At 38.8% G+C, this 21,112-nt stretch overlaps 3 protein-coding genes across 3 annotated transcripts; all 3 read right to left on the bottom strand.

Annotated features, from left to right (window-relative positions):
- Nucleotides 1–1,197: 1,197 nt before the first annotated feature.
- On the bottom strand, nt 1,198–5,264 carry LOC131934499 (high-affinity choline transporter 1-like). Its single transcript, XM_059290538.1, has 6 exons — nt 5,124–5,264; nt 4,076–4,205; nt 2,828–3,045; nt 2,122–2,237; nt 1,486–1,686; nt 1,198–1,399 (listed from the first exon to the last, which is right to left on the bottom strand). Exons 1-6 carry the CDS (start codon nt 5,247–5,249, stop codon nt 1,198–1,200), a joined length of 993 nt encoding a protein of 330 aa, XP_059146521.1. The 5' UTR covers nt 5,250–5,264.
- A 6,007-nt stretch (nt 5,265–11,271) lies between these two features.
- Nucleotides 11,272–12,586, bottom strand: LOC131934497 (uncharacterized). Its single transcript, XM_059290535.1, has 2 exons — nt 12,468–12,586; nt 11,272–12,241 (listed from the first exon to the last, which is right to left on the bottom strand). The coding sequence occupies exons 1-2, from the start codon at nt 12,541–12,543 to the stop codon at nt 11,364–11,366; spliced, it is 954 nt and encodes a 317-aa protein (XP_059146518.1). The 5' UTR covers nt 12,544–12,586; the 3' UTR covers nt 11,272–11,363.
- Nucleotides 12,587–18,673: 6,087 nt separating this feature from the next.
- LOC131934498 (foot protein 1 variant 2-like) lies at nt 18,674–19,876 on the bottom strand. Its single transcript, XM_059290537.1, has one exon. It carries the CDS (start codon nt 19,874–19,876, stop codon nt 18,674–18,676), a length of 1,203 nt encoding a protein of 400 aa, XP_059146520.1.
- Nucleotides 19,877–21,112: the final 1,236 nt, after the last annotated feature.

Here is a 21,112-nt window from a genome sequence, read left to right as displayed (position 1 = left end):
TAATAATACGTTTTTATGCAGTAATACACTTCTTCTTCTTCTACTTCTTTCTTTATTTTTAGTGTTGGGAGGGATCGAGCTTTATCTGCCAGAGGGTTTGAACTCGAGACTTTTTTCGAATTTATCAACCATGAGCTTTGCCGACTTGACCATGCTTTCATTACAATAAAGGATTACGTGTCAACTGGTTATGCGCCATTGAGGCCATTGGCTCGGATTTCAGCCTGCTTTTCTTTTTGGATTTGCTTCCATAGCCTTTGTCCAACCAAGAACAAACTACAAGGCAGCAGTTGTTTGATATTGGAGTTGTCTCTCCTAGAAGAGTGGCTGTCCCCAGCTATCAAGTCTTATCTGCTCGAGTGTTCGAACTCGAGACGTTTCGGTTAAGCAACCATGAGCTTTTACCGACTCGACCACGCCGACCGCTAAAAAGGTAGAAATAGATGGTTTTCTTTAATCATGAACTACCATTTATTCATATTTAAAAAACTGGAGTTATCTTCCGTAAGCGTTTTCGATTATTTTTAAGATGTAGATGGCAATTCCAGTGCAGCCGGAAAATATTTTTTTTTAAATCAATTTTCAAATATGCGCTCTTAAATGTTTAAAATAGAAAAGAATCTCCTGAAACAAAAAAGAATTGCGCTCAAAAAACAGCAAATAAACTGTGTATAATTGTGCGAAACTTTGGTACTTTATAAAGAAAAACAGAAAATACTAGATACAAATATTTTTTTGAGAAATCGCCAATACGACATACACAAACACACATACATACTCACATACATACACACACAGACATACTGACAAAATTGCAAAAGTATGTTTTTTTCGACTCAAGGAGGTGTAAAACGTCCAGATTTTTAAAAGTCTCGTTTTGCACAATTACAATGCTTACTCTATACTCGTGTACGAGAAAGTAAAAATCGGAAATAATATTTATTTCACAATTGTATAAAAATGCTTTTTTAATCATTAAATCAACACACAATTTAATGTGATGTCTCTATGGTTATTTTTAATTAACTTCGATGTACTTAAAAATTGTAATTTTTAGTTTTATGTAAAGGTTTTAAAAATGAAAAGACCTATTATATATAGGTTTCTTATAATTTTATTCAGTAGTATTGTTAAAAGGCAATTTTTGTAACCATTACAAAACCCAAACATGGAATATAAATAAACCTAGACAGAGCTTCAAGAAGGAACAGAACCCAGCAGCTCCTGGTTAAACAATTCAGGTTTCTCCATTTCAATCAAATCGTGTCTTTTGTGTGATCGTTTCTTGTGGCAGTTGAAGACGTCATACTTCAGGTCCAGTAGACCTCTGGTGAACATCAGGTGGGTCAAGCCGGACACGGTCAACAGGCAAAATGTTCCAGACAGCATGGAGAAGGTTCTAGAACACACATGATAAAGTCTTAGTTCCATGGAGTGGCCTATACAATTTTACAGCTACAAAATTGTATATGTAAACTGTGTTACCTAAAGGGAAATAACTGCGAGTCAGTGCTGTAGTCATACAAAGGGAACTTAATCGCCGCTGGAATTTGTAGCACAGCATCACCTGACAAGATCCGTAGTAGGAATGAGACGAAAAACCCGGCAAAGCTGCCATAGGTGTTGGCCCACGGCACCCACAGGACACACACCAGTTGTGGGAATAGCACCACGTACATCAGGTCACTGAAATATAGACATCTAGGTTAAAATACACACACCAAATGTGGGAATAGCACCACGTACATCAGGTCACTGAAATGTAGACATCTAGGTTAAAATACACACACCAGTTGTGGAAATAGCACTACGTACACAAGGTCACTGAAATGTAGACATCTATGTTAAAATACACACACCAGTTGTGGGAATAGCACCACGTACATAAGGTCACGGAAATATAGACATCTAGGTTAAAATACACACAAGAGTTGTGGCAATAGTACCACGAAAAAAAGGTCACTGAAATATAGACATCTAGGTTAAAATACACACACCAGTTGTGGCAATAGCACCACGCACACCAGGTAATTGAAATATAGACAACTAGGTTAAAATACACAAACCAGTATAGCACGCATACATTTAAATTAACGAAATATAATGTGTATTATTTCCCACCTGCAAAGAACAAAGAGCCCGTAGATCGTGGTAGCAAAAATGGCAATCAACGTCCCCAACACACCAAAGATGACGACACAAACACGAAGTACCCATAGTAGTTCTCGATCAGTCGCCTGTGTAAGATAAATATCATATGGTATGGCACAAAGTGTTTTAGTAACTAGCTTGCAAGTTATACTTGGCAAAATGGTGCAAAGACGCTTTCGTGTTTTGAAATCGGAGACTACCAATATTTATTTTGTTAAAATCGAACTTCAACTACTTAGTGGATAATGATACTTGTGAGTTAGGTGTGAAATATTTTTGAAATTGGAGTGACTTCCGATTTCATTTTTACACCTGAATTATTGAACGCCAAGGTATGTATATTTTAATTTTAAAAAGTCACTTTCTAATAATAGATCGGAACTCGACACTTTTAAGTTTTGAATCCAACGCTCTAGCGCTGAACCACGCCACCCACGAAAATGAGGAGAGTTTTTAACATTGCAAGATGCCAGTTAACACTTTATACCAAAGAAGTGTTAACTGGACGCGTATTGCTTCCACATAAACACGTTTCACAGGAACAAGATAGAACAAAATCAATCGTGACTAGATACACATTGTGTCAACTAAACGAATCCGCGTGTATGAAATTCACTATCATCCATAAAGGGTTTTCTATTCAAGTTAGAATACAATCGTTAAAATTGTGTCACACCTTCGTCCGTAAGATTTCCTGGTAAATGTTTCTAGTGAACACCGTCGCTGCAGACAGGAAACTGGAATCTGCTGATGACATCACGGCCGCGCAGATGGCACTCATTCCGATAATTGAAACCGGAAGAGGCACAAGATAGTTCAAGGTCATAGGCAGGATGTAACTTTTCCTGCCGTCTGGTATTGGTATCGGTCCGTCGTAGGAAGTTTGGTTCCAGTCTGGGAGGATTAAACAATTTTTTTTTTACCGACAGTGTACCATAATATTCAGGATATAGGATGAAGATAGAAGTTATCTGACGAATGAAAGCTCAACTGTTTTTACAGCAGAAGGAGAAATTTTCAGCTATACGACATTCAAAGCCGCCTTTACTTTTCCTTGTGTCCAATCAGAGTTGGATCACGTGTAAAAAAGTTTCCCTTTCAAACCTGACGGTCTATGGGGCAAGTGAAGTAGAGTTCACTTGTTTCTGTGACCTTGGTATATGAAGAGATATTGTAGTGAGCACTATGCTCAGCCGCCTTTACTTTCGCTAACGTTGGGTGGACTCAGGGAAGGTCTACTGATTTGAACCCGGATTCGAACTCGAGACTTAAAGGGTAGCTGTCCAGCTCTCTACCGCTAGACCACTCCGCTCAACTTTGTTTACAGCAGAAGGAGACATTTTCTGCTATATGACATTCAAAGCCGCCTTTACTTTTTCTCGTGTCCAATCAGACTGTGTTGGATCACGTGACATGCAGAATATTTGAGCACTTCAGCTGAACTTGTGTTTTAAGGTTTAGTAATAGAACTTAAACATTTCGAATTACGTTGTTGACCGTTAATGTCAGAGCGTGTATTGAATTTTTTTTTTTTAAATTGAGATTATCTGATTTAAAACTCTTTAAGCTAATATTGACATTTTTTTTTCAAATTTCTTGAGTGCTCTCCCATAACTTTGGAGTTACGTGATCTTTGACCAATATTTATCTTTGCCGGCAATAGAAAAAAAAAAGTTTACAACAATTATTTACGAGATAAGAAGCATTTTTAGAGTTACCTTTTTCCGGTAAAATTACATATACCATGCTTTTCATTAAAATTATTACTTCAACCTTATATTAGATATAATATTTTTTTTATTAAATACACGTTTCGTTTCAGTTTAGATGACCCTATTAGAGATTAAAAATAGACCTTTATCAACGGATGAAATGTAAGTGATGTAATGTAAGTATTTCAGGATCATGTTTGAATGTGTGTTACCTGTGGCTGCCCCAGCATATCCCATCAATGCCGGTGGGACGGCCATGACAGAACTCATGACGGAGGCGCCAATAGTGGAATACACGGCCACCCTGACATCTTGGCTGGCCAGTATACGCTGGTAGAAGGCCTGGGGAAAAAAACACACGGCTCAAGCATGCAAGCATGGATACACCTGGAGCATGAACAGCTGAGCAACTGGGAGCAGTCAATAGCAACACAGTAGACACACAAACATCGGAACCATCAAGGTGTGTAACGGTTGACAGTCACTTGACTGATGTCTCGGGTAAACATGATATTATGTTAGTCAATGTATGTAAGTATGTGTGTGTGTTTTTGTGTGTCTGTTTTTTATCTAGTAATTTTTTATAGTAATAAAGTATGCATAAAATTAAGTTTTAAAAAACACATCGATGTCACCTATAGTAGCAGATGTTTTTCCCATTATAAACAAAATAATTTTACTGGAATAATTATTGTAAATAGTTAAATTAATCCCCTCGTATTAACTTTATTCCGTTATATATATATATATATATATATATATATATATATATATATATATATATATATATATATATATATATATATATATATATATATATATATATATATATATATATATATATATATATATATATATATACATATATATATATATATATTTACAAACAGGTATACATCTAAGTAGTTTTTTTTTGTTCACGTATCTTACACTCTCGACATAGCTCACCTCAATAAAGATCCTTTGATCAGCACTATTAAATAAAACCTACTCAATCGTGTACTGACACATACCTGCCACCTACTGACACCTACCTGCCATGTACTTACACCTACCTGCCATGTACTGACACCTACCTGACATGTGGTCCCACCAAAGATCAACAACAAAATCGTATCAATATAGACCAGCTCTGTCCCCGCCCCCACCTACCTGCCAGGTACTGACACCTACCTGCCAGGTACTGACACCTACCTGCCATGTATTGACACCTACCTGCCATGTATTGACACCTACCTGTTGCCATGTAATGACACCTACCTGCCATGTGGTCCCACCAAAGATCAACAACAAAAACGTATCAATATAGACCAGCTCTGTCCCCGCCCCCACCTCCCCCAGCCAGGTAGATGTTGTATTCTCCAGGTGAACAAACTCACTCGTCATGGCGAAGGGGCAGGCGATCACCTGTGACAAACACCAAACTATTAAACCTTGAAATAAACCGTTAACCCAAAGATTACATAATTGTTAAAATGTGATCTGACATAAACTTACAACTTTCGCAAACGTTAGTTTTAAAGTTCTAACGTATAACTTTCAAGTCCTACACATTATTTAGATTTTATTTAGCGACAAATACATATCTGTTTACAGAATTTTGAATGTAGACATTTTATTTTAAGATACCTTAATTAAACATGTGACCATTCATCAACCAGTGTTTCTTCCAGACTTTTTTCTCCGGGGGGGGGGGGGGCGGGGGTGGGGGGTGGGACACTTGATATGTTCGGGGGGGGGGGGGGGGGGCAGACAGTGGTAAAGTATGTTTTCTATATAAATTTCATTTCGTTCGGGAGGGGGGGGGGTATACTTTCTTCGGGTGACTCAGCCCCCATCCCGCCCCCACCCCACCCCATCCCAAAGAGATGCCTGGAAGAAACTCTGTAAGCAACTCGAATCATTCGTTTAATTTTAACAAAATAACAAATTCCTGGTTTTTCGTTATAATGGGTATCCTATGCTTTAGGATACTTTATCAATTTTTGTATTAAGAAAAAAATAACTTACTTTAGAAAAAAAATGTATTTGTTTAAAATACTATTTTTATAACCCTATTAATTGAAAAGAATCATGTTCCCCCAATGGTGGTTTTTATGGTAAGACTGGTGTGTTGAGAGAGGCTTGTCTATTTTTAGGATAAGACTAATCTTTTGAGAGAGGCTGGTGTCTTAGAGGGTAACATTGGTCAGTTGAGAGAGTTTGGTCTTTTGTATATTACGCCTGGTCTGCTGAGAGAGACTGGTCTCCTGTATGGTAAGAATGGTCTGTTGAGAGACGCTGGTGTCTTAGAGAGAGGGTTAGACTAGTTTGTTGAGATAATCTGGTCTGCTGTATGGTAAGATTGGTCATTTGTATATTGCGACTGGTCTGTTGTGAAAGGCTGTTGTTGAGAGGCTGGTCTGTTAAGTAATGCTGGTGCCTTTAAGATTAACCAGTTGAGAGGTGATGGTATCTTGATGGTAAGAAGTGTTTTGAGAGAGGATGGTCTGTTGAGAGAAGCTGGTCTGTTGAGGGTGGCTGGTCTGTTTAGAGAGGCTGGTCTGTTATGTGGTATGACTGGTCTGTTGTGAGAGGCTGGTCTGTTGAGAGAATCTGGTGTGTTGAGAGAGGCTTGTCTATTGAGAAATTAATCTTAAAAGCATTTGCTAAAGACAACTAACCATGTCGTTGAACATGTACCCCACACATTTTGTAACCTACGATAAAAAACATTTCTTAATACTCAGATAAACCCTCAGTCTAAAGCTAGTCGTTAATTAAAAAGTAATTAAATTTATTGCACAATTGTGTGGAAATATAATTCGAATAATATAATTGTATTGATTGATAATTAGGTTCAGAATGAAGATCTAGTTTCAAAGCATTGTGTTAGCCTAAAAAAATGTAAACAAATCAGTTTGGTTATTGAAAATCTGGAAATAGGCTACATTAAACAAACACTATTTGTTTATTATTCTTTAAAATGATAAAATGTAATAAAATAGCTGAACATAATTAATCAAATATCCTTACTAAGACTGCTGTGGTGTAAAATTGTGTCATTGCGGTGTGTGACTGCGTTTCGGATCAAAAGTGTACTGACAATTATAGCGATATTCGTTTTACGCCGAGATTTTTAGCGCTTGAAATAATAGGCGGTTTGTTCAAATGATTGTATCTCGATAATCATTCTACAGATTTCTATAATATTTTCAGGCATTATGGGGAATCATATTGAATTTTGGTTTATGTAGAAAAACAAAGAAAATCGAATTTTTTTTGAGATAGACGGTTTACGACCGAGACCATCGATATGTATTCTACTTTGTCGTTTAACACGTATGTGTGTTAAATAAACCGGGAGTGATCTCCCCTAAACTTTCTCGAATATTCTTATATAAAACAACAGGGAATGGGAACTCGGGATATAGTTATGATTTTTAATCCATTTTAAATACTTTAACTTTTTAAAATAGAATAGAATCTCATAGAAAAAAGAATAGCTAGTATAATGGTTACTTCCCCTGATTGACAAAATTCAAGTTATATTTGTTTTGTTTATTTAGCTCCACAAAACGTTTCTTGTAAAAAAATTTAAGTGGGGAAACGTTAAACAGTGTACTGTCATTTACCAATCTAATGTGTAATTATACATTAACCTGTTGGATTACATGGTACTAATACTTGGTTAAACGATTTTATGTTGAACTTAAATTAAAAGATTGTAACAACATTTTAAAGCGTTATGTAATTAATGGTTTCTATTAAAATTTATTTAAACGATACAAAAATTGGAACGAAACTGAAAACTATAAACTGTGTATTTTCATTGCAAGGAATAACAAACTTGTCAAGATCAACAATAGTATTTTACTATTCCTCCGTAAAATCTGGGTGCTTTCCCTTACTTTACCCCATGTTTGACTCCAGTGCAAGTTAACGATTATTGTGTCGTTCGCTGACTCATGCAGGGCCGGCGCTACCTATAAGGCGAACTAGGCGGTTGTCTAGGGCGCTAACCAAAGGGGGGCGGGCGCAAAAATGTGTGATTTCCATTGTACACAGACGTAGCGATCTATTTCGGTGCACAAGATGAAATATTAATTTTTCGACTCTTTCTCAACTTAGGCCTATATATAACTATTTGCATTCGTGAAAATGCCCCCCCCCCCTTCTCCGTAAAATGAACATGTAGGGGCGCTTTTTACTAGTCACTTTTCCTTTGTGTTTTGGTGTCACACAATTAAATGTAGACATCTATATTCTTCATTTAGACTGTATATAATTCAGTAGTGATCTTGTTTTATTATTATCTGTCAAACAAAATTAATTGTGGCACCACAAGATCCTAAACAGAATTTCAAAGTAAAAATTTTCTATTCTGTCTTGGATATGGGTTTACAGTCTTTGAAAGAGAGGTTCTAACAATTAGGTTAACATAATATTATATTTGGCTATCTTTATGATGTAGGCCTATCCAATATCAATATAATGACACAGGCGGATTTTCTTACGAACTACAAACATTTTAAAACATCGTTAATGCATATTGCTATACAGCTATTGATGCTGATGAACTATTTAACGAGCCTCAATTAGTAGCTTCCTAATCAGATGTTAAGATCAAATGTCTGTCGGGTTCTTCAATGTCTAGGGGTATCAACAGACACATACGAGGTAGCCTATACAACACTAACACTCTATGATAATAATAAGATATTTAATATATATATAAAATAATAAAATACCAAAAGATAAAATGGGTCTACAACACTAATGACAATACTCAACACCACGTTCCACGTCCACAGCCACACTACAACTAACTGCTTCACACACTGGTACACGCTCTGACACCCGTCACCTGACACACCTCACGTGAACACTTCTCGCTCACTGTAAACACACTCAACGTGACATCTAGGGTGACAAGCTTCATATATAAATAGTAAATCAAAGTTGCATTTTTATGTTAACTTTTCAGCGATTTCGATAACGGAAATGTAGCATATTCTATTTTCGGTTTTTAAAAAGTCTATAACTTTTTAAAAATGCTTTGATTTTAAAAATATCTTTCGTAGAGGTTAAGAGTGGATTGTTTTTGTTACGGGATGTAGTTTTTTGACGTTGTGCGCAGTGGAGTATTGGTGTGTTGTGGTTTCGGGGGAATCGAAGTTTAGTGAATTGTGTTTTGCAGCGTACGTGTGATGTGTACTGTATGTGTGGGTTTCGATGTGGTGAATAAGTGTGTCGAGTTTGTTGTAGGATGACTGATTGATTCGCGGGGTGATATGAGGGTCGTACTACATTGGATGTGGGTGTGTGGTGTAGGTTGTTATGCTCATGTTGTAAGGTGATGTTGATCAGGACGTGTAGTGTGGGATTGTGTAAGTATTGTTATACTGAGGGTGTGTGTGTTGTGTGATGTAAGTGTGGATAAGTTTATCTTTGGGAGAGGTGTATAGTGTTTTGTCAGACCTTGTACATGAATTATAAAAGTCAGTTAAATGTCTGATCAACATAATATTAATTACGCTAATTTGCAATTTATGAATTTTAAAATTGTCCAGGTCGGTCGGTCTGTCCATCTATCTGTTTCTTACAAATTGATGTCCCACACGTAAAAACGTCTATGTCTACATATAAGGGACACAACAAGCAAATGTAAAATTTTAGGTTTAATTGTTGTTACCTCTCCTTTTCTTTTATTATTTTTAACATTCTAAATCTAAAAACAATTACACAAGCTTTATTTATTTCACGGTATAAAAAAATAATCAAATTAAAATTTGATAAGATGCTGTGATTACCATGTTTTTGTAGACTCGATTACTAGAAACATTATGTTGAATTTTCACATTAAAATACGTGATTTAAATTGAATAATATTGACTCGTATATTACTTGCTAATATGTAATTTTTCGAAAAAATTTTTTTATTGAGGGCCGATATGGGTCTAAATCTATAACAAATCTATATTATCACTGGTTTCTGCACCGATGTCTATAGTTTAGGTTAGGTTTGCTTGACGTCCCACCTGGGACATACGCCGCTTTCCAGGCGTCTCTGTCCTGGGCTAGTCCAACTGTCCCCAGGTGTATCCAATCTCCTTCGTGTCTTCTTCCAGGTCACGTCTCCAGGTCTTTCTTGGTTTGCCTCTCCTCCTCCTGTCTTGTGGATTCCAGGTCAGAGCCTGTCTTGTTACGCTGGATACAGGCTTCCTGAGTGTGTGGCCAATCCATGTCTATAGTTACAGAATATTTTTTAAAGACTGCCTTTTCTGACGGATGATCCAAGGAGAAAATCATTTTGTAATCAGATGTTTTAGTGAACTCTGAATACGAAGAGTTAATGTAGTTAGCTATCCTACAGGCAGTACTCAATACTGGGTGGCTTCAAATGTTTGCTACTGGTCAGGTACTAATAAGGTACTAATAAGGTACTAATAAGAGATGGGTGGACTCAGAGACGTGCTACTGGCTAGAGACTGTAAATTAAACATTTTTTTTTTTTTTGCAATATTGTGATCTTTTAGTTTGGTGTAGTGTGCACCGTACTACATTTAAGTACACATTGCTACACTCAAATCCACAATACACAGTGCTACACTTAAGTACACAGAGCTACACGAAAGTACACATTGCTACATTTTTTGTATACACTGCTACATTCATTTGACATACACACTAGAACACTAGTACACTTACACTTTTACAAACTGCTGTATACATTACCATACACACTGTGCCAGATAAATACATGCTACCACAAGGACGTCAGCATTAATCTAATGAACAACCAATCACAACAACATCCTGACAACAATCACAGGAAAATTTAATTTTTGTCCATAAGTGCAAACACAAGAGCACAAAATGCTGGCAGCAAGAAGTCGCTTAACAAAACGAGGCACAGCAAGCCAATACTCAGAAAACAACTTAAAAGCTTTTGATAATTTTAATATCACGGTTGTATAATCAATACTATAAAGATATGGGTAGATATATAAACTATTTATTAAATATATGTCGCCATGTGACACACCATTTTGTGTTATAGTTAATTTTTGTTTTTTGTAAATTACGTTTTCGTCATTGTAATAAATGAACATCAATCTAGACAGGCTGTAGTAATTTTTTTTTCTAATTAACAATGTTGATATTTTTAGACTAAGATGCATGAAACAATAAATGACATTAATAAATCTAATGGGCCACCAAATACCCGTGCTTACATTCCTTCAGACCAAACTATAAGCTCCTCTCTCTACACGCTTTAAGCTCTTCAATTCCTACACTGTACGCAGTCTGAAATTATTTATTTAAAATACACTGACAATTTTTATAGTAGAGTTTTCGTTTGTTTAATTCTGCATAAAAACTAATTAAATTTAGTCAACATTTGAGCGATACTTTTGACCTTTATATAACAGTTAACCAATTCCAAATGTAATTATATTTAAACATCACTAGCGAACTCGCACAAAGCCGGATAGTTGTTGGCGCAAAGAGACGTGATCATCTTCCAGCTACGTGTCCTCGACAGATACATTCATAGCCTGTATTGTCTACTGGCTGTTCCTGAGCCCACATCAAAAACGGTGTTGTTGTCCCACTTTGCCTTAGTTTAAATTCTCCTGTAAGGAAATCTTTGTAGATCCCGATATAGACATAGTTGACATCGCTGGTGTTTGTGAGATACGCCAGCACCGCCGTGTATTTTTCAGCGTCGTCTATCTCCACAAGGTATCCTCCGTAAAACTTGCACAAATTCTCCGCAGCGCCGACATTCATGTAGACGTTTCTGGAAATTGCGATGGTCGAGTTGTTGTGACGGAAACCTGGACTAAAAAACAACGGTTGCAAGCATCTATCTCCGGCCGTGTTACACTGTTGTGTTGTCTGGCTTGTGATGGTCAGGACGCGGGTAAGATTTGCCAGTTTTTCATTGGCCAGCTTCAAGTCCTGTTCCAGTTGCCGGACCGTGTCCCAGATATCTTCTTCCTCAGGAAGTTTCATTGTGACGTCAGTTTCAGCCATCCAGTCGATGTTATGTCCAACAGCATCTGGACCTTGCACAGTACACAAGTAGTGTCCAGCCTGCAAATCACTTGGATGGTCCCAGTGTAGTTCCAGAAAAGAGTGACCAGTGGGTTGAATGGAACCGTTGGCGGTGAGACCTTCAGACGACAGGACATTGACCCGTTCACCTAGAAACGCTACCACTGAGGCCAGCTCTGTGTAGGGGCTGGAACTGTTGGCAGCACGTGATACGATGATGGACAAGATGGCGGACATGTTCTGCTGGCTGGTCTGGTTGACGTCACACCTAACGGTCAATGACGTCAGATCCAGGTCTATCACACCTGGGTTAGCAGATAGTTTAATGGCACCATCTGAAACATGGAAATGCTGATTAGGCCCCAACATATTGAATTATTTAAAATCTCTTTTAAACGTTGATGCAACACACTGTACTGACCTCCAAGACAAAGTAAAGAATTAAAGTAAAAAAAAAAACTACAAACAAATCAAGTAAATTTGCAATCAAGCATTTATTGTTACCCAAAGGTATAAGTAAAATATGTAATAAATGTATACCATAACACAATTTAAACGTACCTGCTGTTTGTATTGCAAACACAAAGTATAAACTTATTAAAGGTATAGAACTCATGATGCACACAAGCACGCACATCAAATAGTCAATCTTCTAGTTTAGTGTAGCACGATCTACTAATATAACAGAATATATTTAAGACTATGGTACGGACTAACGGACAATAAAGATAATTAATCTAGCGATATCGCAAAATGTGCTGAATAATTAAAAAACACAATGTACATTTCACAACCTCGTATAGATATCAACTGATAAATCTATATTTGGATCAATAGTCAGTGGGCTTATAAACGCATATTAATCGCCGTATTGTTTCGCTGCTTTTTAAGATGTTCAGTACGCGACCTCGTTGTCGTATCAATTAGTACATTTATATATGGATTATAAGTCAGCGCTTTTCATAAGTTCTAATTATTTACGTGCACGCGTAGCTGTAGTTGTAGGTTTTGGTTGTGGATGTGAGTGTAGGTTTGCGTGTACGTGTGCGTGTACCTGTATGACAACAACTGGAGCCTTGGTTTCATCCCTGTGTAGCCTAGTGAGTTCTAATAATTTACCTTTAATGTATATGATGTGACGATATGTTCTAGAATAAATTTGGTGTAATTAATATAATACATGATACATTGTTTATTGTTAAGAGAGGCACAAATTGGAGAAATTTCACTTTCTGTTGTTTAAGATATTTTGTTTTTTTTATAATATATACACTTCATGTAATATTCAGACACAATTCTTACACGGCTCAAAAGTGATATTTATAAAACAAATGAACGTGTACGTTGTGCTTTACATACAATAATCATTATTAAATTATTAATGTACTTTTAGCTTGGTTATATAATAAATTTTACTAAGAATGGTTGCCACTATTTCTTGTATATTATTCATCAAGTTTTGCTTTCTATAATTATATTCTCTAAAATAGATTTGCACTTCATTGTATAAAGCTAGTTACATTAAAACAACTGTGTTAGCAGAGTTTATACAAAACACATAATGTAACATATACCGACGGTTACAAGTTCATTAATAAAACGAAAAATTCATTCATTTGTATTTTATTTTATTGACGCTGCTATGTTGTTGTGCAGTAACGTTTCTTTGGTTCTTCTACAGAGAGCCGCTCATCTTTTAAACTAAGCTGGTAGATGGCATGTTCCATACCGAAATGACAGTTCACTTATATATCTAGTTTTTGATGATTCAAATAAATGATTTTAATGAATCTACTTTAGACGTAACAAAATAATACTAGCTACGTATCTACAACATGATAGCACTCACAGCATATCAGTAGCTATAAGAACGTCATTGATATAAGAGATGAAACATATTGTAAATAATTTCAATACATGTTATTCAAAAGGTATTATTGAATTAGGCCTAGAAACTTACCGGCATTCCAAACCTTTGCGGCATGTGTAGAATTCATCAACTAAGTTGCAGGCTTCTAGTTAAGGAACGCACGATGGTGTGTATCTGATATAAACATTCAAAAAGTAGATTTAACTCCAGGCATGACAATTTAGTATCGAGCGGTTTGAGAATTTTACTGTAATAAAGCAACAAGCAACAGAAACGTATATTAGAAACTATTTTCGATTTTGTTTTATCTTCAGGAATATGTTATCTAATGTTTTCTACAAAATACAAACACAATAGTTTTAGTCTAGTGTCGTATTTTGGCAAATGTTTAGTCGTAATCTGTCGGATTTGAGTAACATTGTAAAAACATTGTAAAATTTTGTAAACTTTTTTTTTTATTTTCACCACATCGACTGTCAAGTACAATAGCAATCTTGAAAATCGTTACAGAAATTCTAAATAAATCGTTAATACATATTTATAGTCCTGTCATAAATTTCATGACATTTCAGTTACAGACACAAACCATTTCATAAAAACGCGTTTAAATAGCGCTCCTCATTCGCCTTCATTTTCTGAGGCCATTGCTGAAAACCAGATGACAGATCGCAGGTTTATTATTAAAAAATGAATACATGTATTGACTTTTTTTATGAAACTGTTATTAATTTAACTCTATATGGGATAAATAGAACATTAGAATATTTTTAACATAAGAGTATGGTAATTGTTCATGATAAAAAAAACTCTTTAAAAACAATTGCCATTGTATCTGCTTGATTAAAACGGAGATTGGCAGCTTAAAACTCATCTAGTGTTGTAGTGAACACAGTTTATATATAACTGGGCACACACGTGTAAAATAAACTGTAAGATAGCTGCTATAAAAGTAAAGCAGAAAATCACGATCATTGATTTCATGTTGAACCTGCAATAAACAATACATTATGAAATAGCTATTTTAAAATGTATTTATGCATGTATGTATCTTATAAATATGTAAAAATACATACTATATATATTTATATGTTTATATGTATATATGTAGGCTATATATATATATATATATATATATATATATATATATATGTAAAAAGCAATGTATTTCTGTGTGTCTGTGTGTGTGTGTGTGTCTTTTATGCATTACTACACCTCTCATCACATCGCCGTCGAACTGTTGAGAATATTCCTCGGGAGGTTTCTGCGGGAAAAAAAATCAAATTTGTAGGGGTGGCGCCCCGGCAGGGCGCAATTTTGTTTTTTCTCTACATACGGTTTATAACAATAAAAGTCTATTTTTGTTTGACATCGTTCATCCGATAGACATGAGACTTTGGGGAGTTCATTATAACACTATAGGGAAGGGTTCTGTAAAAAATAATTTTTAATTTCGCAAGGGCGGCGCTACGGGAGGGTGCGATTTTCTCTATATACAGCATATACAAATAGTAAAAGTGAATTGCAGTGACACCGTTCAACCGATAGGCATGAAACTTTGGGGAGTTCATTATAAAACTCTAGGGAAGGTTCCTGTAAAAAATCATTTTTAATTTCGCATGGGCGGCGCCACGGGATGGTGTAATTTTTCGCCATATGTGGTATATAAAAATAAAAGTCGATTTTGGTTTGACACCATTATCCGATAGCCATGAGACTTTGGGGGAGTTGATTTGGACACTATTGGGAAGGTTTTGTAAAAACAAATCATTTAATGATTTAATGTTGCATAAGTGGTCCCCCGGCAGGATGCGATTTGGCGCCCTGGTCTTTCCCGTGAGCGCTATGGTGACTACGTTGGGTTTAAACAGTGTGATAGACAATGGATAAGATGGGGCGTTACAAGCGCTTACTAAATTGAATCAGGCGTGTCTTCTGGCGCCCTGATTGGGTGCGATTAGGCTGCAAATAAAAATGTTTCGGCCCCAAAGGCTCACATGGGCCGCTGAGGGCTATGTAATACGTTTTATTTTAATAATAAGAAAAATTATCCAAGGTTAGATTATTAACTGGAATGTTCCTTTTTGTCCGTAAAAAAAAAATTCAAACAGTTTCGCCACTTTGCGAATGATGCAACTAGCATCTATTTTTAGATAATCCAATCAGAAATTGAGATCGAGCATCTACGAATAGACTATTAGTAACGCTAACATATTGCATAAGTCACACTGATGTTTAAAACACGTCAGATAATTTTTTAAGTGTTAAATAATAAATCCTGTTCATTTGTGTCACTTTAGTGAATGACGCAATCTGTATCATTGTTAACAGGATGCTATTTGGCGCCTGTTAGTTTTAAGGAGCTTGGGGTCGTACGACGCGCCTATGCGGTAGTGTAATAGGGAGGGGGGTGGGGGTGGGGAACATCTGAGAGCGCCCCTCTACGTCTCATACACATGGGCGGTCACCGAAGTGTGTTCTACCATATTATTTTCGGATAGTTATTAATGTACACTCAAAATTTTCATGCGTTAGTGTAGGTAAACCCGTGTCCCAATATTTATGATCCAAGCGCAGACATTGTTTACATTTAAATAACTCACTTTTAGAAAAGACGGTCACGCGTATAAGAACATATTATTGGTAACGCGTTGGTGAAATCCTTCTAATATATTTCGTCAAACTTTCTTCTATCCCCGCGGCAACGTGCGGGGACGGTACACTATATTGAATTAAATAAGAACAATGTTTTACTGTATTAGTTTTCTAAAATGAATGTAAAAAGGTGTATGCATATATTTTTATATTCCTGACCTCTGTAAAGCTGAACTCGTTTTGTTGCAACAAAGAAACGACTACTTGCACCTGTGTATGCCTGTACACCTTAAAACGGATTTAGCTATGTAGCCGGAATTTATACAGTTTGATCACGTGATCGATATCAGCTAGAGCAGATTAGAGTGTCTAGTAGCTTAATTTGGAACAAGAGAACAGGGATATGTTATTGAGGAATAATATTTTAGGTGATCATTATTTATGTTTATTTCAGATTTTTTTTTTCCTATAGGAGGGGGGGGGGGGTGGAGGAGAATGGATTTGATACTTTTCGTTAAGCAGGGTGGGGGCGGACTAAAATTTCCGACGGGGGGAACAAGGGTAAAAGTATATTTTCTATATAAATTCCAATACGATCTTTTGAGGGAAGCGGGGTGGGCAGTGGCGTAGCGAGGGGGTGGGCGGGGGGGGGGTGCGGATCGCACCGGGTGACACCATATAGGGGGGTGACACCAATGCAAAAAATAGCAAAATATGTAGAGAAAAACTTGAGGACGGGGGGCAAATCGAAAGTTTGAGGGTGGGGGGGGGGGGTGCTAATCGAAAATTTGTCCCCGGAAAAGGTCGCTACGCCTCTGGGCTCTGGGGGGGGGGGGGTGTGACACCATTAAGTGCCGCACCGGGTGACACCCGACCTCTCTACGCCACTAGGGGGGGTGATCATAGACGTCCCCCCCGTCCCCCCTGTCCCTCCCCACCCGTCCCCCCTATACCCCCCCCCCCCGACCTCCCTGTCGCCCGCCCCCCCCCCCCCCCCATCCCCCGAAGAAATGCCTGGAAGAAACTGATCATTATTTGAACATTTATTAAGTCGGAAACACGTGGTTGTATGTAGATTACACTCACAATGGACAGCGCCTCTGCAGTAATACCACTTTAGCAGCTGTTAAATTTATTCAATATTACAAAGAGCTACTTTAATATAACATGTTTGTGTTTGTTATATGATGAACACTGTAAGATCTCATTGTCAACTGTAAAAAGAATAATTGTACCGTAATACTGAAAATAATATGAATAGGATTGTGTAAGAGATTAATCATGATATTTCATGCTTTTGGTTGATATCGCTCACTTACGTTGGGAGAGAACAAGTAATATAAAGTGGTGGTTAACATATATGTCTCGATAGAAGAATGTAAGCAGTTATTACGTCAGTTCATTTGTGGATTAATCCTGTAATATATTGTTATTAGGGCATCCCGTGTTTATTTGGTGCAGTGTTTCTTCCAGACTTTTTTTTCCGGGGGGGGGGGGGGGCACTTGAAATTTTCGGGGGGGGGATAGACTTTCTTCGGGGGGGGGGGGGGACACTGTTAAAAGTATATATTTTCTATATAAATTATATAAATTTTCGCATCCATTTGTCATAATAAATTAATTTTGTATAATAAATTCCAAAATGTTTTTAAAGTTAAAAAAACTGCTTAAGTTTAGTTAAAAAAAATAAACAAACTACAATTAATAAGTGCTCCCGCCTTGTCTCATCTTTCCTCTTTATAAAATTGTATTGGATTAGATTATCTGAATAAATTTTTTAAATTAATAGAAAACCCCTTAATGATGTGGCGTAAAAAATTCTTTGTTAAATGTTGTTGTTTTTTTGGTTCTTTTTGCAGGCAAAACTCAAGATGGGCCAAGTGATAAAATTAAAATAACTTTGTGAAGATAAGCGACGGTTGTTTCCCCTGCTAAAAATTCGCAGCACTTAGCTGCTTCAGGATCGTGAATCTCGTACGACTACGTCACCACGACATTTAGACGTGGTGTAGTGGTGATGCAGATTCCTTTGATGTGCTCTATTGGATAAAATCAATCAATCGATCAACGACAGAGCCTGCAGCCTATTGAGCTTGTTGGCCGCATGATAAGATCGGCCAATTTTTCGGTGTCAATTCCTTTAAAAATGTCGACACACTTTTTTTTTTATTACTATTAGACAGACATTGTCAGCTGTCGCCTACAATAACTGAACTGTGATTAATCAATTATGGCTTTATTTTAATGATTGTGTTATCTATGTGTTATATAATACTATGTTGAGGTGCCTTGTAATTAAAGCCTTCTAATTTGGTTGTCGACCTTTGGTTTGGTCAACTTTTTTTTTGACCACGTCCCGTGGGTACGTTGGTTGGTCCATAAGTCCCATTGGTACAGGTGGGTTGGTCCATAAGTCCCATGGGTACAGGCGGGTTGGACCATAAGTCCCATGGGTACCGGCAGTTTGGACCATAAGTCCCATAGGTACCGACGGGTTGGACCATAAGTCCCATGGGTACAGGCGGGTTGGACCATAAGTCCCATGGGTACCGGCGGGTTGGACCATAAATCCCAGGGGTAGAGGTGGGTTGAAGTCCCATGGGTACCGGCGGGTTGGACCATAAGTCCCATGGGTACAGGTGGGTTGGACCATAAGTCCCATGGGTACCGACGGGTTGGACCATAAGTCCCAGGGGTACAGGCGGCGGGTTGGACCATAAGTCCCATAGGTACCGACGTGTTGGACCATAAGTCCCAGGGGTACAGGCGGCGGGTTGGACCATAAGTCCCATGGGTACCGGCGGGTTGGACCATAAGTCCCATGGGTACAGGCGGCGGGTTGGACCATAAGATCCATGGGTATCGGCGGGTTGGACCATAAGTCCCAGGGGTACCGGCGGGTTGGACCATAAGTCCCATGGGTACCGGCGGGTTGGACCATAAGTCCCATGGGTACAGGCGGCGGGTTGGACCATAAGTCCCATGGGTATCGGCGGGTTGGACCATAAATCCCAGGGGTAGAGGTGGGTTGCAGTCCCATGGGTACCGGCGGGTTGGACCATAAGTCCCATGGGTACAGGCGGCGGGTTGGACCATAAGTCCCATAGGTACAGGTGGGTTGGACCATAAGTCCCATGGGTACAGGTGGGTTGGACCATAAGTCCCATGGGTACAGGTGGGTTGGACCATAAGTCCCATGGGTACCGACGGGTTGGACCATAAGTCCCAGGGGTACAGGCGGGTTGAAGTCCCATGGGTACCGGCGGGTTGGACCATAAGTCCCATGGGTAGAGGTGGGTTGGACCATAAGTCCCATGGGTACCGACGGGTTGGACCATAAGTCCCAGGGGTACAGGCGGCGGGTTGGACCATAAGTCCCATGGGTACCGAAGGGTTGGACCATAAGTCCTAGGGGTTCAGGCGGCGGGTTGGACCACATGTTCCATGGGTACCGGCGGGTTGGATCATAAGTCCCAGGGGTACAGGCGGGTTGGACCATAAGTCCCATGGGTATCGGCGGGTTGGACCATAAGTCTCAGGGGTACAGGTGGGTTGGACCATAAGTCCCATGGGTACCGACGGGTTGAACCATAAGTCCCAGGGGTACAGGTGGGTTGGACCATAAGTCCCATGGGTACAGGAGGCGGGTTGGACCATAAGTCCCATGGGTATCGGCGGGTTGGACCATAAGTCCCAGGGGTACAGGCGGGTTGGACCATAAGCCCCATGAGTATCGGCGGTTTGGACCATAAGTCCCAGGGGTACAGGCGGGTTGGACCATAAGTCCCATGGGTACCGACGGGTTGAACCATAAGTCCCAGGGGTACAGGTGGAATGGACCATAAGATCCATGGGTATCGGCGGGTTGGACCATAAGTCCCAGGGGTACAGGCGGGTTGGACCATAAGATCCATGGGTACAGGCGGGTTGGACCATAAGTCCCAGGGGTACAGGCGGGTTGGACCATAAGATCCATGGGTATCGGCGGGTTGGACCATAAGTCCCAGGGGTACAGGCGGGTTGGACCATAAGATCCATGGGTATCGGCGGGTTGGACCATAAGTCCCAGGGGTACAGGCGGGTTGGACCATAAGATCCATGGGTATCGGCGGGTTGGACCATAAGTCCCATGGGTACAGACGGGTTGGACCATTAAATAAAAAGTTCATAAAATGCACACATAAATCCAAACTCACAGAATTTTCAGCGGGACAACTCCTAGGCGTCTTAAATTATGAATATATTTCTTGGTTGCCTCCCTTGTGTTTACATTGTATCACTAGGAGGAAGTGAGCATGCTGGTGTCAAGTTGTGTTGAGTGCTTCAACCAGGACCGGATACACGAGTACTCAACCAGGACCGGATACACGAGTACTCAACCAGGACCGGATACACGAGTACTCAACCAGGGCCGGATACACGAGTACTCAACCAGGACCGGATACACGAGTACTCAACCAGGACCGGATACACGAGTACTCAACCAGGGCCGGATACACGAGTACTCAACCAGGACCGGATACACGAGTACTCAACCAGGACCGGATACACGAGTACTCAACCGGTTTTCCGGCTCGACAAGTATTCATTGTTGCCTCTACAAATGACTTTGTTTAAACTATGAGTGTATGTGTAATGATAGAGAAAAAGGTTTGATTAAATTTTCCGGATTCGTTTCCCATGATTTGTTTATCCCGATTTCTAGATCCTGAAACTTTTGATCCCACCTCTCCCCCACACAGCC

The sequence above is a fragment of the Physella acuta genome, unplaced genomic scaffold (genome assembly GCF_028476545.2).
Source record: "Physella acuta isolate Inbredline_101_S28 unplaced genomic scaffold, ASM2847654v3 ptg002846l, whole genome shotgun sequence".
Taxonomy (NCBI): domain Eukaryota; kingdom Metazoa; phylum Mollusca; class Gastropoda; family Physidae; genus Physella; species Physella acuta.
Note: the sequence above shows the minus strand (reverse complement) of the source record. Positions and strands in the feature narration are given on the sequence as shown.

Bases quoted from the DNA above. Each gene is read 5' to 3' on its own strand.
- LOC131934498 (XM_059290537.1), bottom strand. From the start codon at position 19,876: ATGGGACTTATGGTCCAACCCGCCTGTACCCCTGGGACTTATGATCCA.
- LOC131934499 (XM_059290538.1), bottom strand. From the start codon at position 5,249: ATGACGAGTGAGTTTGTTCACCTGGAGAATACAACATCTACCTGGCTG. The intron at 3,046-4,075 runs GTAACACACATT...TAATCCTCCCAG, and splicing joins ATATGCTGGGGCAGCCACAG to ACTGGAACCAAACTTCCTAC. The intron at 2,238-2,827 runs GTGTGACACAAT...TATCTTACACAG, and splicing joins AGGAAATCTTACGGACGAAG to GCGACTGATCGAGAACTACT.
- LOC131934497 (XM_059290535.1), bottom strand. From the start codon at position 12,543: ATGTGCGTGCTTGTGTGCATCATGAGTTCTATACCTTTAATAAGTTTA. The intron at 12,242-12,467 runs GTACGTTTAAAT...TCCATGTTTCAG, and splicing joins GTTTGCAATACAAACAGCAG to ATGGTGCCATTAAACTATCT.